Here is a 19,660-nt window from a genome sequence, read left to right as displayed (position 1 = left end):
AAAATGACCGAGCGAGGCAGATTACTGTTTGATTTGAGAAAGGAGCGCCTCTTTTTCGCCGAGTCTATGTGCGGTGCCCCGCGGCTCAGCATAAATGAATCAACCAAGCCAATTTTATCCACCCAATCGTATTTAGCGTATTATTGAAGGGCCAAGATCCGTGTATAGTTGGTGCGCAACTGGGCATCATAGGCCGTATAGGCCTATAGACACTCGTAGACCGTTGGTTTATAACCTAAAAGCCTACATATAGCCGATGGATTCATTTCCGACTGTTAACATTATTAGAATATAAGAAATCTTTATTTGAGCATTGCATGGAATTCCATGTGGACATTCCATAAAACCAGCCAAAATAAAAAACAATTTCACAATCTTTACAAGGCATATTTTCTAATACAAAAAGTAAACAGATTGCAGTGGTTTGCGAACAAATATATCCTTGTTCCTCTTACAGAATGACATTCACATGAAATATACCACAGTAATACCATACCACAGCTAGTAATGTCTAACCGAATACACAATATCATGCAGCAGTGAATAAAATACATACAAAAATGTGACATAAAAATAAAAAAAAATCCATTAAATAATGAATTTAATACTTGTTTTTTTAACTTGCACATTTTTCTTCGGAATGAACAGGGGTCTTCTAGATCATCGTAAATGTTAGCCACTGTAACAAAAAGAACAGACCATCATATTGCGTTAGGCCTACCTGTGATGTGAATCCAAGCTATCTGCAGTATCATATCCATCATATTCAAGTCTGAGCAGCCATCCTTGTTTCTTTGAATAATTCATTCACTGACCTGATGGAAGTCGAGCTCAATGGAGCCACTGTCATGAGCATCAATCTTCATAAAGACCCCTGTATAAAATAAGAGTAGTTATCCATTGTTTACAGTAAAAAAACACACAGGTTACAGCTCAAACTATGAAATCAGTGCCTGGTTTTAGATTAGCTAGATTTTATATAATTGAAAAGTTTTTAAACACTGTTTCTTCATTAGTTTTAAAATGACCACAAACTGAAGTTTGTGTTTCAGCCCAAACAGCCACTTAGTCTGGAAGAAAACAAACTACATTGTTTGGAGTGAAACTACAGGCTTTGGGTTATGATACGGTAAGACAGATGTTCATAAAGCAACTGTAAATTAAATCCCTCAAGAATAAATGACTATATCGTTAACTGAAATGATGACTATTGAACAACAGGAAATCTTTATGGTTTGGGATTTTGAGAAAGCCAACAATACTCACTGAACATCATATCCAGACGCATAAGGCAGGCCACAAAGTTATCAAAGTCGATGGTCATGTCTGGCTCAGCGTAGCGAGCCACGAGGATCTGATAAATGCCATTGTTCAAAGTGAAGCCTGAGGAAGGAAAAGAAGCGTTTCCTTGTTAGAAACTGAGCAGTGAAGCATTGAGTGCAATGACAGCCTGTGTACCTAAGAGTTTCTTTCTGTTGCAAACACCTTCAGTTCAGCTCAATTCCCCTTACTCCAAACTGCTTCAATGGGTTTTTAGTCTGTTCTGCACATACATTATTCACTTCGAAGACCAATCAGCTTAGGCCTTGCTCAACGGCTCAATTTCTGGAATTTGAACGCTATGGTTATGAGCACCAGTCCTTTTCCAAATCGGGTGCCTCATTACAATACCATTGATAGTTGTCCTTTCCCCTATCTACTTCTACTTAAGCGTGAACACTTTCACCAACCCATATCTGTCAGATCAGCGACATCTCCAAGGAAGCCAAAAAGATAGGCTCAATTAAAAAGTAGTCACAGGATCAGAAAATGCCAAGAGACTCGCCTGCTTCTTTCAGGGCCATACGCATCTCTGGAGTACTCATGGTGCCTGAATTGTCCATGTCATTCTTCTTATAGATACCCTGTAGGAACAAACGGCACGTTACCCAATTAAATATTTTTTTGTTATATATGCTCATAATAACAATGACGTCTTCTGTACTGCTGCCAGGTAAAACATAGCATGCTCCACATTATCAGCATGGGTAAGTACTACATCCACTATTTCCAACTTAAATGTAATGTGTGATTGTATACATTAACCATTATTTCTAAGTAGTATTTAGTTGGTTTGTTTGACTTCTGCTTAAAACCCAACCCCTCCGAGAGCACACATTCACTCACATACAGGTGGAGATGCAGGGGGGGGGGGGGCTGCCACACGGGGTGCCCAGGTAGCTGTTGTTTTTAAGTGCCTTGCCCAAGGGCACACATTGGCATATAGGATACCTTCGGGTTGCCAACTCACTTCCCAACAGATTTCTTCCATCAGACCCGGGATTGGAACTGACAATCCTACAGTTGCTGGCTCGCCTTTCTAACCGCTCGGCTACCTACCGCCGAAACGATGGCCTTCTATTTGTAATAAATATGAGAGTATTACAGAGGTCAAGACCCTCCTCTTTTCTTTGTGTAACTAATCTCAGATATGCATCTCATCATTGTTTTTGGTTGAGCATGTTATGTCATACCTGTGACACCTGTTGGAGAAATTGCTAGGAACTACCAATAGAAAATTGCAATCAGGGCACCCACTTCGGGGTAGAAATTCAAACCCTTCTCGACACATATCTTCGGGGTAGAAATTCAAACCCTTCTCGACACATATCTTACCAGGTATTTCTGCACTTTCTTCCACAGAGTAGCGAATTCCCCAAGGCCCAATTTTCCATTCCCACTGTCCTGCTGTAGAGTTAAGATTCAAACTTTCAGTACGAGCACACCATATCGTATAATTGGTTGAACATGGAACTTAAGCAAATTTGTACCACTGGCCAGCAGATGAAAACACTGCTTTACTTAATGTGATATAAGTTAGGAGATTGACATACTATAGTATAGAACAGAGGAGACTGGTGGGAGGAGCTATAGGAGGACGGGCTCATTGTAATGGCTGGAATTTAATAAATTGAACGGTATCAAACACATCAAACATATGGAAACCACATTTAGTCTGGGAATACTGACAGAAAGAAAGGATACATCCATGAGGTTGACCATGATTCTACAGGTTTCAAGACTGAAGCCATCTGTTTTGATGTCAGTTCCTGCAAAACAATAAAAAGGACTATTGAGGGATGTTCCAGAAAAGGGAGATTAATGAGTTAGCCAGCAAATTTGTCAGATCTTGAATCAACGCTGCTCTAGAAAGAATGTTCTGCGCCAGAGAGAGCTGAAACGATGGCAACGAATCATCCACAAAAAAGGATAACTCAACTCTATCCTGAATTTGTGGCTACATTCACAAGTTCTCAACCAATCAAATCAAATGTCCTACCTCTTCCAAGAATCATGTCACTCTTCCAACATGTGACACAGTGACAGACAAAATGTGGATGAATTTGCTAGTTGTTTGTTGCACTGATACATTTGTACTAGGGCATCAATGAGTGTAACCTACATAATAAAAGCTTGCATTTGCTTTATTTATCTTTCTGGAATAGCCTTGAGGTCCATCTGAAGCTGTGTGCTTTCTAGGTAGTAGGAGTAACAGAGACTAACCCTGAACAGCAATCCTTGGACGATCCAATGGTCCCAACAACACCTTGTCACTCAAGTCAACCGTGTAACCGGAGTGAGCAACAGTTGACTAGATCTTAGGGCGGGTGAAATCACTTGTACAATGGGCTATCCAGCACTGCGTATCCAACACTGTTGCCTGGATTACAGGCAACATTTGCACTGAGCTAAAGGGTAGAGCTGCCACTTTCAAGGTGCGGGACTCTAACCCGGAAGCTTACAAGAAATCCCCCTATGCCCTGCAACGAACCATCAAACAGGCAAAGCGTCAATACATGGCTAAGATTGAATCATACTACACCGTCTCCAACGCTTGTCGGATGTGGCAGGGCTTGCAAATTAATACAGACTACAAAGGGAAGCACAGCCGCGAGCTGCCCAGTGACATGAGCCTACCAGACGAGCTAAATCAACTCTATGCTTGTTTCAAGGCAAGCAACACTGGGGCATGCATGGGAGCATCAGCTGTTCCGAACGACTGTGTGATCACGCTCTCCGTAACCGACGTGAGTAAGACCTTTAAACAGATCAACATACACAAGGCTGCGGGGCCAGACGGATTACCAGGACGTGTGCTCCGGGCATGTGCTGACCAACTGGCTGGTGTCTTCACTGACATTTTCAACATGTCCCTGATTGAGTCTGTAATACCAACATGTTTCAAGCATTCCACCATGGTCCCTGTGCCCAAGAACACAAAGGCAACCTGCCTAACTGACTGCAGAACTATAACACTCACGTCCGTAGCCATGAAGTGCTTTGAAAGGCTGGTCACTAGACCCACTCCAATTTGCATACCGCCCAAACAGATCCACAGATGATGCAATCTCCATTGCACTCCACACTGCCCTTTCCCACCTGGACAAAAGGAACATCTATGTGAGAATGCTACTCATTGACTACAGCTCAGCGTTCAACACAACAGTACCCACAAAGCTCATCACTAAGCTAAGGACCCTGGGAATAAACACCTCCCTCTACAACTGGATCCTGGACTTCCTGACAGGCCGCCCCCAGGTGGTGAGGGTAGGTAGCAACACATCTGCCATGCTGATCCTCAGCACTGGAGCTCCCCAGGAGTGCATGCTCAGTCCCTGTACTCCCTGTTCACCCACGACTGCATGGCCAGGCACGACTCCAACACCATCATTAAGTTTGCAGACGACACAACAGTGGTAGGCCTGGTCACCGACAAAGACGAGACAGCCTATAGGGAGGGAGTCAGAGACCTGGCCGGGTGGTGCCAGAATAACAACCTATCCCTCAACGTAACCAAGACTAAGGAGATGATTGTGGACTACAGGAAAAGGAGCACCGAGCACGCCCCCATTCTCATCAACGGGGCTGTAGTGGAGCAGGTTGAGACCTTCAAGTTCCTTGGTGTCCACATCAACAACAAACTAGAATGGTCCAAACACACCAATACAGTCGTGAAGAGGGCACGACAAAGCCTTTTCCCCTCAGGCAACTAAAAAGATTTGGCATGGGTCCTGAGATCCTCAAAAAGTTCTACAGCTGCAACATCGAGAGTATCCTGACCGGTTGCATCACTGCCTTGTATGGCAATTGCTCGGCCTCCGACCGCAAGGCACTTCAGAGGTCAGTGCGTACGGCCCAGTACATCACTAGGGCAAAGCTGCCTGCCATCCAGGACCTCTACACCATAGACTGTTCTCTCTACTACCGCATGGCAAGCGGTACCGGAGTGCCAAGTCTAGGACAAAAAGGCTTCTCAACAGTTTTTACCCCCAAGCCATAAGACTCCTGAACAGGTAACAAAATGGTTACCCGGAGTATTTGCACTGTGTGCCCCCCAACCCCTCTTTTACACTGCTGCTACTCTCTGTTTATCTTATATGCATAGTCACTTTAATTATACATTCATGTACATACTACCTCAATTGGCCTGACCAACCAGTGCTCCCGCACATTGGCTAACCGGGTTATCTGCATTGTGTCCCACCACCCACCAACTCCCCTTTTTACGCTACTGCTACTCTCTGTTCATCATATATGCATAGTCACTTTAACCATACCTACATGTACATACTACCTCAATAAGCCTGACTAACCGGTGTCTGTATATAGCCTTGCTACTGTTATTTTCAAATGTCTTTTTACTGTTGTTTTATTTCTTTACTTACCTACACACACACACACACACACACACACATACACACACACACACACACACACACACACACACACACACACACACACACACACACACACACACACACACACACACACACACACACACATACCTACTTTTCGCACTATTGGTTAGAAACTGTAAGTAAGCATTTCACTGTAAGATCTACACCTGTTTTGTTCGGCGCACGTGACAAATAAACTTTGATTTGATTTAATTCGCATCTGCCTCAGATCCACAAAACAAAACTTTTACTTACGTTTGGAGACAATCTTATTCATGATGGTTTTCAGCTCTGCTGCAGAGATCTCCATGTCCTGAATAAATAAACAATACATATAAAATACAAAAAAAATGTTTTACACAATTTTGAATACTAAAGAAATCAGAACTCCCAAGAACCGCAAAGAGAATCCTTTTCCAGATTACTGATGTTTAGGTTCACCCTCTTTAACATCCTTTGTAAGTGGATGAGGTGGTTAGGAGGTTGTAATGCACTGATAAAAGTGTCAAAAGAATGATGTGTAAAAATGAATGTACATCTCCTGCAAGCTTTGTAAACAAGCCTCTAAATCCTGCGTCGACTTCAGCATCAGATACAGTCTCCTAAAAAATAAAATAGTTGATATTAGAACATAATTAGAATGTTTATACATGTAAAGATATGAGAGCAATACTCACAATAAACCAAGAAACCTGAGTTGAAATCACATGTTTGTTTCTTTGGGATTCTTCTAAACAAGGACTATTAGGCACGGCTAGTTATCAATTGTCTTAAGTATCAGAAAGTACCTTAAGCATTGTTTACTACCCAATTTCCTAGTAAATACTAGAGGAAACAATAGCATAAAATAAAGTGAAACCAAAACATTCTGTGCACTACTCACATCATCTAAGTCTGCCTTGACAGGATCGTCACATGGTCTAAATAGCACAACATAAAAAAAAGTTGACATCAGGCAGTAACAAGTCAGACTACCAACACATTATACTGTATGTCAGAGGTCATTGTGTGTGCAGGAGTCATTTTATCACTTGGCCCTGAAAATGTATGAAACCTGAGCAAAGGTGAGAGCATTACCGAGTCTCAGTCTGCTTCTCTGAGAAAACACGGATGCAGAAGTCACCATTTAGGTGCGGCTCGAAGGTGGAGGGCACAATGAGGTACTCCCCGGGGGGCATTTTGAAGCGGGTGCTAACCTCCCGAAGGTTGACGAAGGTCTCAGACCGGGCCTTTTGAGCATGTGTCAGGAAATAATTCTTGTCCAGGTGAACCTCCCTCTGACCATGAAACTGACAGGAGAACAAACCAATCAGGGAAAGATGCAGGGTGTGTTTTAAGAAACAAACAAACAAAGGGCATTCCTGAAGGTTATTTAAAATAACAGGGGTTGGAACCAAAATTATTTTCTAATTGTTTCATTCTGAACAGAACCAATATTTTTTTCGTCCCGTTCCACTGTTCCGAAAAGCAAAATAATATTCTAAACCGGTTTGAACCAAAAAGCAATTTATATTGTTCCCTTTTCAACCTCTGAAATCAGCATATTTTTTTTACATTTAGCTCGACATTACATAATTTTACCAATGGATAGAGCAGCTCACTATGGAGCGGGCAAGCTATGTGCGACATGCGACTGAAATGATGCGGGTGAGGAGAGTGCTAGGCATGAAGCGCTGGGCATCTTGTTATTATAACGTGCATTATCTGAATTAGGCCTACAAAACTTTACCTACGGAGGAGCAGCTTCTATAAAGGAACTTTGAATGTCTTTGTATTTCAGAGAGTTGGCTTAACTAACATTTTACCATGATCACCTTGATCATAATTCTCAGTTCCATCACATTACACATAATGCCACCTAGAGTTTTCAAGAGCTAGACCAGAGCTAGCAAGCTTATTATTTTTTTTACCTTCATTTAACTAGGCAAGTCAGTTAAGAATACATTCTTATTTTCATTGACAGTCTAGGAACAGTGGAACAACTGCCTTGTTCAATGGGTTAACTGCCTTGTTGTTACCTTGTCAGCTCGGGGATTCGATCTTGCAACCTTTCGGTTACAAGACCAACGCTCTAACCACTAGGCTACCTGCCACCCCGAAGTGTGTGCAGAGTGGCACTAGAATTCAAATAAAAACACATCTTACCTTTTTGTAGTTAATAAATCCAATGGGAAACGTGATAACTGTAGTTTCCTTAACTAGCATTGAAAAAGTAAATCTATTGTTCTCAAATAAAACATCTCTCTCCCTAATTTCGGAATCATGCCTGTAAATTCATTAGCTACAGTAGACTATGCATGCTTCGGCGGGAGGGGGAGGGGCAGGAAGCCTACACACACACACTGGCAAAGATTTTCAGCTGGCAAGCAGACACTGGAATACGTTTCTGAGTGACAGTGAGGGCTTTGCATTTTTATATGTGACTGGAAAAAAATGCCTGGAACGTAAAATAACGTTATTAACCGGTTCCCATGTTTTTAAAATAACAGTTCTGTTCCGGAACAGTAGAGATCACTTTCATTCTCGGTTCTGGTTCTGTTCCTAAATTTTTTACAATTATTTTCCAGATTTTGGTTCTGTTCCCTGAACCAGTTCCAACCCCTGGTACAGAATACAATTAAAGGAGATAACTGTAACATATGTAAACATATGTAGCAGACCTTTGTTGACTATTGGTCCTTACACACTGCATGGTCTCTTTGGTTAATCCCTCACCTGTGATGGAACCTGAAACGAAAGAAAAATCACTATATTTTCACCTCATATCAACAAATTCGTTTTCTGCCACTATCTGTTATTGTGATGCAGTTCTAATCATTATAAAACTTCTGATAAGCATGTATGACCCCTTATATAGTCTTAGTATCATCTCATAATGACAATGAAATCCTGAATTAATAACAGATATTTTCAGTCAGTTAAAAAATTACAGCATCGAAATAAACAGTTATCCAAATATATACATTCAAATATATAAATGCCAGAAACAAAACAAAGCATTGAAATGCATTTGCCAATGCCAACAGAGCCTGTCAGATGCCTTTTAATTGTGATTTAAACACCTTGAACACTATCTAGTTCAACTTGTACGAGGAGTATGGAGTATGTGGAACTTTTAGTGAAACTGCTTTGCCCACTAGAACCTACCCCCCTTCCTCAAGCCACACCGCAGGGGGTTGAGAAAGACCTTCCTCACCTCATAGATGGCGAAGCCAATGGTGTGCATGTCTTCGCCTACTTTCCTCAGCCGGCGCCGGTTCTTCTGGATCAGGCCCACCACGAAGCTGCAGCCCACCTCGTTATCATCAGGGTCATCGTCCTCCTCATCCAGCCTGATCACAAACTGGGGGTTCATCCAGAAGGTGTCTGGAGTTGGGAGGGAGGTCACGGAATATACTTTTTTAAAGCATGAAATAGTGTGAGTTTACTTGGAAAGTATTTTGTTTGAGGAGTGTTAAGCTGAATGAGGTTGAATACAAGCACAAGACAGAGTAACTGTACACCCAGAAAACCAAGGACATTCCCAGCTAGTATTAGCTAACAATCCCATTATTCATTTGTATTTAGGTTATAAACAAACAATAGCATTATATAATTTCACAAACAAAGTGCTATTTATAGTCTACTTTCAAATATCCTTGGAATGTTGTGCTAATATTCAATACAATGTTGTGTACAGCATTTGTAACAACTACCACTGACACCACTGAACAAGCACTGTACACAGGCAGTTGTTTTGTAAACAAAGACACTGCGTAAACATTGCTATGAGTTCAATATAATTCCAGCTTTTGTACTGGCTTTTGCACTATTGATGCATATCAAATAGGTTCCATTGAAATGAATGGTTCTCTGCTCTCTAAGTGAATGTGAAAGTAGAGAGAGACGAATATGGTCACTTTTGAATACTTCAGCAATTGTACTCACAGGCGTGGTTCCTGCACCCCCCAGCAGTGGAACCCTTCCTCCAGCTACCATCATAGTTACACACACTCCAGTGCTTCACAGAGTCATCCGTTAGTGTATCTGGGGTCAGAGTGCAAATCTCTATGCGAGAGTAATGCCGCAGGAACTCTGTAAATGACATCCTGCACATGGGCAAGAATGGGTGGAATACTTAGCTGATACCAGTTGATAGATTAAAGGGGACAGATCCACTTTAAAGGTAAATGCATTTTGTAACTTTCATTTAATTTTCATTTCAGGTACTATAAACACATTTGGGCAAGAAGCTTAACTAAAAGATAAAACTGAAGAAAAAAAAAAACAGAAACACTAACAAAAAAATTACATTTGCTACGATCCACCCTTCAGTTTAGAAACAAAAACAGGGGCAGCACTTTTGACTGGAAATTACAGAATGCACCTTTCATTGGTCATAACATAAAACATCTTCTGGCACCAGTGGTGTAAAGTATTTAAGTAAAAATACTTTAAAGTACTACTTAAGTAGCTTTTATGGGTATCTGTACTTTACTACTTATATTTTTTTACTTTTACTTCACTACATTCCTGAAGAAAAGTATGTACTTTTTACTCCATACATTTTCCCTGACATCCAAAAGTACTCATTACATTTTGAATGCTTAGCAGGATGGGAAAAATGTCAAATTCAAGCACTTACTAAGATAAATTCCCTGGTCATCCCTACTGCCTCTGATCTGGTAGACTCACTAAACACACATGCTTAGTTTGTAAATGATGTCTGAGTGATGGAGTGTGCCCTGGCTAAGTATATTTAAACCCAAATACTTTTAGACTTTTACTCAAGTAGTATTTTACTGGGTGACTCACTTTAACTTGATTAATTTTCTATCAAGATATCTTTACTTTTACTCAAGTATGACAACTGGGTACTTTTTTCACCACTGTCTGGCACAATAGTTACTGTTAAGCGAATGCATATAACATAACATATGTCTTAAGGCTACAGCTAGCAATTTTAGCCTAACAGGTTTATTAATGCTTTGACTACAGGTAGAACATTTTAACTAACAGGGTTCAAGGCTTTGGCTACATCTAGAAATGTTGGCCTAAGTGTAGCGGACATGTAGCGGAGTCCGGCTCATAGTCTCGTAATGGGGTATCCCCGCGTGCAAGCGACTTCAAAATCAATGTCACTCTGGGCCCAACAGGAAATATCGTGGGTTTCTCCTGTGAGAGACCAGGGTTCACATCCTGCCCATGACATAAGGGCAACATTTTTGTAATGCAAAACCATTATGTGCAAAACTTATCATAAACCTCAATATAATTTGGCAGCTTGATTTATTTGGAACCTCTTCAACAATAAGCATTAAAAGGACAAGGTTATCTAAACTAGTATTAATCACCTCATAACACACATTATTGAAAAGTTTGTAACTTGGCATAAGATACGTAGCTCAATGTGTTACCCATATTTCTTAGTATTAGACACAAGGTTATCAACTCTAAATAACTAAAATTGTTGTACCAGAATTCTCCATCATCAGCTTTGACGTTCTGGCGCTCTGAATCATCAACGGAGTTCCACTCTGAGGAGCTGGAAGGAGGGCAAAGCAGTGAAAGGTCATATTACTATAAGGTACAAGGAACCTTCATTTCTCTGAGCTATTGTTCTGATAAAGGCACACCTGTCACTCCAAGCCCCTGTCCACTCCACTTGACCCCAAGGGTTACGTATCCTGATCAGCTTCTCCTTACGGCCACGATAGGTCACCTAAAAACACATGCACAACTTACACATAAGTACCCTCATGGACCATCAATTGGGATCATGTGGGTGGGGGAATGATTGCGTCTTCACAGTCATTATCAGTTGGGTGACACTTTACATTAAGTTGCCCTTATGCCATAACAAGAATGTTTATAGTTAGAAGAATGTAGTAATTTATCATTTATCTTAATTTTTTTGACCAAAATGTAAAAAAATTCCACATATCTACAGTTGTCGGAAGTTTACATACACTTAGGTTGGAGTCATCTGTACAAACAATAGTATGCAAGTATAAACACCATGGGACCACGCAGCCGTCATACCGCTCAGAAAGGAGACGTGTTCTGTCTCCTAGAGATGAATGTACGTTGGTGTGAAAAGTGCAAATCAATCCCAGAAGAACAGCAAAGAACCTTGTGAAGATGCTGGAGGAAACAGGTACAAAAGTATCTATATCCACAGTAAAACGAGTCCTATATTAACATAACCTGAAAGGCCGCTCAGCAAGGGAGAAGCCACTGCTCCAAAAGCCGCCATAAAAAAAGCCAGACTACGGTTTGCAACTGCACATGGGGACAAAGATCATACTTTTTGGAGAAATGTCTTCTGGTCTGATAGAACTGTTTGGCCATAATGACCATCGTTATGTTTGGAGGAAAAAGGGGGAGGCTTGCAAGTCGAAGAACACCATCCCAACCGTGAAGCACGGGGGTGGCAGCATCATGTTGTGGGGGCACTTTGCTGCAGGAGGGACTGGTGCCCTTCAGAAAATAGATGGCATCATGGGGTAGGAAAATGATGTGGATATATTGAAGCAACATCTCAAGACATCAGTCAGGAAGTTAAAGCTTGGTCGCAAATGGGTCTTCCAAATGGACAATGACCCCTGGCACATTTCCAAAGTTGTGGCCAAATGGCTTAAGGACAACAAAGTCAAAGTATTGGAGTGGCCATCACAAAGCCCTGACCTCAATCCTATAGAAAATTTGTGGGCAGAACTGAAAAAGTGTGTGCGAACAAGGAGGCCTACAAACCTGACTCAGTTACACCAGCTCTGTCAGGAGGAATGGGCCAAAATTCACCCAACTTATGGGAAGCTTGTGGCTACATTGTGGTTACATGAAGCGTTTGACCCAAGTTAAACAATTTAAAGGCAATGCTACCAAATACTAACTGAGTGTATGTAAACTTCTGACCCATTGGGAATGTGATGAAAGAAATAAAAGCTGAAAGAAATAATTCTCTCTACTATTATTTTGACGTTTCACATTCTTAAAATAAAGTGGTGAACCTTTCTGACCTAAGACAGGGAATTTTTACTAGGATTAAATGGCAGGAATGTCAGGAGTTTAAATGCATTTGGCTAAGGTGTATGTAAACTTCCGACTTCAACTGTACATCATCTACTTTCATTTTGGGTCTCACCTCAACTGCCCCTGTTAGGGAGTAGGCATGCCCTTTCACCAGCTTCTGTCGTGTGACTGCCTCAGAATCAGCAGCGCTGGTTATCTGCACCAACACAGGAAAACTAGGATTAGACCAAAGAATTGTAGGGGTGTGAGAAAAAACTTGGAATGAACTATAGAATGAATAGTTACACAAGACCTAGATGCTAATACTGTATACAGTATATTTTGAACTTCAATTTGACCAGGTTACTTCCTACCAAGATACTTTTTCCTTGCCACTGACACCCCTGATAGGTATTTTGGCTTAGGTCTAGGTTACTATTGTTAAGCACTTTGTAACAAATGTGTTTAAAAAATAGCTGCATAACTTGATTGATTGATTGATCTGTTTATGTTACACATTCACCCCTTTCTACTCTACCTCTCGTAACGTACTTCACACATTGATTTTCCATTTCTAAACGCACACACTGTGCAAGTAAACCTATATACCCAACACACTATCCAAAAGGATAACTTGAAACATATATTTGAATGATATTTTAAAAATATATATATTTTAACGGTCTATGGTGATAATTGTGCTGTTAAAATAAACAGAGTGAAAAGGACAGAAAAGAGAGCCTTACGTCAATGGAGCAGCCAAGCAGAGCCCCTGACTCAATTGCCTTCTTAATAATCTGGAACATGTTCGGAGGGGGTTTCCTCAGGTCGTAGTTCTCTGCAATGCCCCCAGTGAAGTCCTCAAAGCCCTCAGTGGTGGAGCCCCCAGACAGGGCCTCGTAGCAGCCATTCACCCTGTGGGCAAGGCAGAAAGACTGAAATTAAAAAGACTAAATCACACATGTTTAAAATAGGTCACACAATGGTTTCCCCTACAATGCCTAAAGAAAGTATTGTATTCTTACACCGGCAGTTAATCATTAAGGCAGCGCAAGTATATAGACTCACTTGGCGTAGGCCTTCTCCAGCAGTGCACTCCAGAACTCTGAGCCCTCAGCTGAGTGAACAAACAGCAGCTCTCCATCTTTTGTGGGCAGCCTGTCATCAACGACAACATCCACCCACTCCCCAAACTGCCAAAACTGTGTAATGGGGGACAGAAATTAATACATACAATTTCGTACCATAATTTAGATTTAGTTTAGACCTTGTGTATTTTCAACCTATGGATTTAAATGGTTAAACACATGTAGCATATTTTGATTACATTAAAGGTACACATAGTTACCTATTTGTATTTTGGGTGAGTACACAGAGTACACATAGATTACAAACAGAAGCCTAACATTATTTTGCTTTTTTCGCTTTTATTTTACCTGAAAATGAAAAATGCCAGCGTAACTTTCCCCAAAGCTCTGTCCAACGGGGACCACTCTAGCCATGACATCTTCATTGAGTGTCAAAGAGGCAATGGCAGCTAAAAGCCAACAGTCACCTAAATAAAAAAAAAAAGAACAGAATCTAAGTTTGTATATTTGGGTTTATTTGCATTATTTATATAGAATACGGTTGTGTACTTTAGGGGAATACTTGCATTATGATTTTAACCACAAGCAGTGAGTGCACCAAGCTATTGCCCAATGCAAACAAGAGTGCATTGTGACGTGGCAACACACTGGAAGGATATGTCTGTAGCTAACCTCCTCTCATGTTATGTAGTTTCCAATGGGGACAGGGAACAATAAACAGATCTGTTAAGTCCACCCAGAGAACCGCAGAAAGCGAAAAGCCAACAGTCACTTGACAATAAAATAACTGGTTCTAAGTGGTGTAACTGGTTGATTTTGGGTTATCTATTATATTATCGATGCAGTTGTGACATTTGCAATGGAAGGCGAACCATTAACTGGAGACAAACAATTCTGTATACTAGGGTCCTATCATAAAGTTTGTTATGAGGACATAGGCCATTGAGTCAAATTTTCAAGTTAAGTCAATTGAGGAAATCCAATGAACAAAACTAGGTAACAAAATCTTAGTTATATTATAACGTTTTTCTCAATCGCGTGCAAGCGTTTTTTTTTCTCCAGAACTGTGGACAAACGTAACTGTAGCAGAACAACAATGATCAAATGGCCAAATTAATTTGACAAACTTCTGATCACTTTTTCGTCTTTGTATCTGGATTGCATATCTTAGACGCCCTTTTGCAAAACTATAAATACAAATAAATAAAAATCAGTGAACACAACATTTGGTAACACTTTACTTCACACCTAGCATCATAACACATTATGATACGGTCATAACCATGTCATAAGGTGTCATAACAGCTGACATAACTTGTGATAACCTGTGATAATATGGTGATAACACTGTCATGACCCTTATATTAACACCTGCTGTGACATATATGGCGTTATTTTATGGCTGGTTATGACACCTACGTTCAAATGTGTTTTTTCCCTGCCAAGAAGTTTCCTTTCGATTGACAATGTGTTTCTTAAATCCTGTGTTGTTGTTGTAAAGAATTCTTTAAAGTCGTGTTATTAAACTTTATAACACTGTCAAGAAGCTCTATGACCATCCTGTGTCACTTTACTTGGACTAAGAAAATACACTTTAAGACACTGCCAAGAAGCATTATGACCGTCAGAATCATATAAGCCAGATAGGCCTATTACATACATGCCCTTATGTCAATCATCAGTCTGCTCCTGCATTCATCCCAGTCATCAGCAACAGAGAATTGGGGTAGGTACATGTTTGACATCAGTGTGTGCGCAATTACAATGATAATTCAATATGGTCAATTTCAGAAAATGTTTACAACATATAAATACTGTTGACAAATAGGCTATGGTGTAATTGAATGTTTTGCCTTGTGATGTGGGTTTTGACACTCTTATGTAGGTGCCATAACCAGCCATGAAACAATGCAATATATGTCACAACAGGTCTAAATATATGTGTCATGACACTGTTATGACCATATTGCGACAGACGACACGCTATGTCAGCTGTTATGACATATAACGTGTTGTGACACTAGGTGTCAAGTTCACTGTTAAGTGTTTTGTTCTCTAAATCATTTCACATTTTCATCAAAAGAGAAATAAGTCTGATTGTGTTCATTGTTGCCAGCCATCATCAGTAAATAATAGTGCACAAAATTCTAAATCACCATCAGTTCCATATTTTAACAACATTGCGGACATGCAGAGGTGCAGAGAATAAGGTTGGGTTATTTCTAAGTAACTTTGGTTTAGTCCTAAGTCATCATTTCCAACACTTTGACCTTCTATTACAGCACTCTTCTTTGGTGTGTGTTGAGGCTTATACATTCATCATATGTTGTGTTTCTCCACTGTATTTACATTTTGTTACTTCTATTGGGGATTGTCTGCTTGGTGATGGAAAGGCTACAAAGGTATACGTAGACCAGCCTACTTATTATATACATGGAATTGGTTTCTGATGATACCGATTAATATATCCTGCACACAATGTGCTGATTTCCATTTTCTTTTTGATTAGAAGCAATATTTAACTTGATGTATATGAATTTATTTGGTGAAAAACGCATAAAAGGACAATAATTGGCCATAATATAGCACCTTGATAGTTGAATTTCCAATTTGATCAATGTGACTACAAAGAAAACATATAGATTTTTTTTAAGACAGACTAACTTTCTGTTTTGTCAGTATGTTGTGTTAATCCTTTTGCAGGAAGTCATGTTCTTTTAAGGATTGTATTTGCGATTGATTCATGTATTTTCTGTTTTGATAAGGTAACTAGTGTACACTGTTTTGAAAATCAACACTGTTCTAAAAAATGCTTGTATGCGATTGAAAACATGTTTAATATATAAGTTAATTTAACTTAATATTTCACATCAGCAGGGTAACTAAGTTGAAACAGCTAAACAACTTACAGTCGGTTATACACGCTCAGAACATATCAAGATTAAAAGAAGCATTATAAATTGGCCTTGAAGCTGTCAGTTTACAAAAAGAAAGCTTAGCTGGCATGCATGTTTTCACAGTGGTAGCTTTGAAAAAAGATAAACTAGAATTCTGGTGTGGTTTTACAGAGGCACGCACACAAGTGGTGAGCCAGCCTGTGAAAAACAAACAATTATATTCTCCAATTCTGCAAACTAGTTACAACAGAGAAAGGCAGACTTTGTGTGTGTGCCCACGTGTGTGTGTGTGTGTGTGTGTGTGTGTGTGTGTGTGTGTGTGTGTGTGTGTGTGTGTGTGTGTGTGTGTGTGTGTGTGTGTGTGTGTGTGTGTGTGTGTGTGTGTGGTCTTCACTTCCCACTTGGGCACAGTCTCCTTAAAAGCATATGGTGCCATTGATTAAACCAGTGACAAACAATGGCCAAACCCCTTTCTGTGGTATGAGGATGATATCAAATTTCAGCTGCATTTTTTCAAGGCCAAAAAACTTTATTATCCCTTTTAGATGATTGCCCTTCCTGAATATATACTAGAAAAGGCACAGTTATATGTTTCAGGTGGTTTGTATTATTTATTTGGCAGAAGACTGGACTCTACAATAAACAGTGCTGAGTAAGGCCATGGAGCTCTTATGCAGTGCATGAAGAATGTAAATGTTTTAAGCCATGAGTGTAGGGACTGTACTAGTTCAACTCGCGTTTTGATGCAATGGGGGCTTTTTACAAAGGCAGTTTTTCAAATAAAAATTGCTTTGCAGTGGACCCTATAAGAGTGTGACATAACTTACCTAGAGCTCCTTGACAGATGTCTGTTCTGGTGGCTCCTCCAACAATGAACTCTGGACTTGAGCACAACTCCTGAGGATATTATGTCACATTTAACCATGCATTAACCACAAGAGCAGAAAACAAACAACAAAGCCAAGAGCATTTTCTATGCTTAGGATATCTCATGTAAAAGCAAAGGAGAAATTGATAAATCAAGTAACAATTTCAAATTATATATTAAGAAATTCACAATCTACATAGTATATGCAATATTGTCAAGCTGTCGCAAATTCCAAATTCTTTACAAGCATTCTTAAGAATCATTAAACTGCATAAATCAACGCTTGGCTTTGTTTTATTCTGGCCTCCGTTGGACAAATCTTGTCTCAGCAGCACGAGTAGACAGACTATTGACGCAGATGAGTTGAGCTTGATTCAAAAGCCCCTCTACTTAATATTTTAGAAAATAATCACAGAATAGGCTATAGGCCAAATGATGCACGGGTAGTTTAAAACGCACGGAGCAACAATATGAACGGAGCAAATATGATGGGAAATTGGAAATACATATATTTTATAATGTTTAAAATAAAACTTTCTAAATAAACTTAAACATGTAACATTAATGGGTGGAAAAAATAGACTTACTCCTGGCCTTTTCCATTGCACTGCTCTAGTTTTGTACGAGCCTGGTCCGAGTTCATTAAAGCCCAAAGATTCGGGTGCGGCTGGGAAAGTTGGATCCGAGAATAGCCCTCCTCGACTTAAACATTGCGCCCTAAGCGCTTCAAAATCCTGATTGAGATATTTCACCGCATTAGCATTAGTGCCAAACCCTGCAGCCAATGCCCGCTTTTTAGCTAGGTTAGACGCCATTCCAGACATTATCAGTGAGATGCTGTACAACGTCGTTATCACCAAAAAATCTACAGATGTTAATGGAAAGTTTTGCTTTGACTCTCCGCCCAAAACTTTTACAGGCGGGGCTTGTCAGACGCAAGTTAATGCGTGTTTTCTCAACATCTCTTACGGGGAAAAGAAAGAGCTCAATTGAACATCTCCATACAATTTTCACATCTTTAATTGCACATTAACAACACATATTTTAGAAATCAGACATCTCTAATATTCATTGGGCATTTTACATTAATTGAACGTTCTTTGTAGTGTAGCCAACACTACTAGCCTTTCCATTAACAAAGTCAACTAATAATAGTCTAGGCCAGGTATTCACATTTTTTTTATATATTTTTTTTAAATTAAAAATATTTAAAAAAAACATTCTCCACATTTTCAAACAGTCCATTTATATTTTCCAATGAGGCTATATGTTTTTTTTTTTCTTGCCTGAGTAGCCTTGTTTCACTGACATCTAACCATCTAGTGTTCAGCGAAATTACAACACAATGTCAAATACAGGTAGCATAGTCATATAATTAACATCCAATCACATTAACCTTTACTCTCTAGCGGGAATTCCACTAACAGTCCATATGTAGCCAATCGAAGAGGCACAAATATGATGAGAACTACATTGATTTGGGGTTCACTTATATTGGGAGTAGTGCCTTTCCTCAGCCACAGTGTGTTATATGTGCTAAAGTACTATCTCATAACTCGATGAAACCTTCACTCTTGCACAGACATTTAGAAACAAAACATGCCAATTTGAAAAATTTGCCACAGGAGTTTTTTGAGTGAGAATTAAGACGACTTCCGAGTAGTAAGACGTGTATAAAAGCAACAGATACCATTAATAAGAAGGGGCTAGAACCGTCTTATATGGTGAGCTACTGAGTGGCTAGGACAGGCAAGCCCCATACTGTTGTGGAGGACTTAATTCTTCCTGCTACTGCAGATATGGCTGGGACAATGCTGGGGGAAAACGCCCAAAAAACTATACAGGCAATGCCTTCATCAAACAACACTGTTTCACAACATATCAGTGACATGGCAGGAGATGTTTTGAAACAATTATTGCTTTGCATACAAGCCAGTGAATTCTATGCATTACAGCTGGATGAGTCAACAGGCGTGGCGGGCTTGGCACAGCTCCTGGTATATGTCCGTTACATTTACGGGGGGTCAATTAAGGAAGACTTCCTCTTCTGCAAACCACTGGAAACCAGGACAACAGGAGAGGATATTTTAAAAGTATAGC

At 40.0% G+C, this 19,660-nt stretch overlaps 1 protein-coding gene across 1 annotated transcript; it reads right to left on the bottom strand.

Moving 5' to 3' along the window:
• Nucleotides 1–284: 284 nt before the first annotated feature.
• Nucleotides 285–18,433, bottom strand: LOC139370607 (calpain-2 catalytic subunit-like). The gene is made up of 20 exons (XM_071110194.1): nt 18,148–18,433; nt 17,520–17,589; nt 14,144–14,262; nt 13,776–13,909; nt 13,454–13,622; nt 12,841–12,924; nt 11,333–11,418; nt 11,173–11,241; nt 9,645–9,805; nt 8,905–9,083; nt 6,795–7,006; nt 6,601–6,637; nt 6,254–6,319; nt 5,973–6,030; nt 3,025–3,089; nt 2,656–2,724; nt 1,826–1,904; nt 1,267–1,383; nt 816–874; nt 285–679 (listed from the first exon to the last, which is right to left on the bottom strand). Exons 1-20 carry the CDS (start codon nt 18,382–18,384, stop codon nt 656–658), a joined length of 2,094 nt encoding a protein of 697 aa, XP_070966295.1. The 5' UTR covers nt 18,385–18,433; the 3' UTR covers nt 285–655.
• Between the last annotated feature and the right edge of the window lie 1,227 nt (nt 18,434–19,660).

Source organism: Oncorhynchus clarkii, chromosome 17, assembly GCF_045791955.1.
Source record: "Oncorhynchus clarkii lewisi isolate Uvic-CL-2024 chromosome 17, UVic_Ocla_1.0, whole genome shotgun sequence".
NCBI classification, from domain to species: Eukaryota; Metazoa; Chordata; class Actinopteri; order Salmoniformes; family Salmonidae; genus Oncorhynchus; species Oncorhynchus clarkii.
Note: the sequence above shows the minus strand (reverse complement) of the source record. Positions and strands in the feature narration are given on the sequence as shown.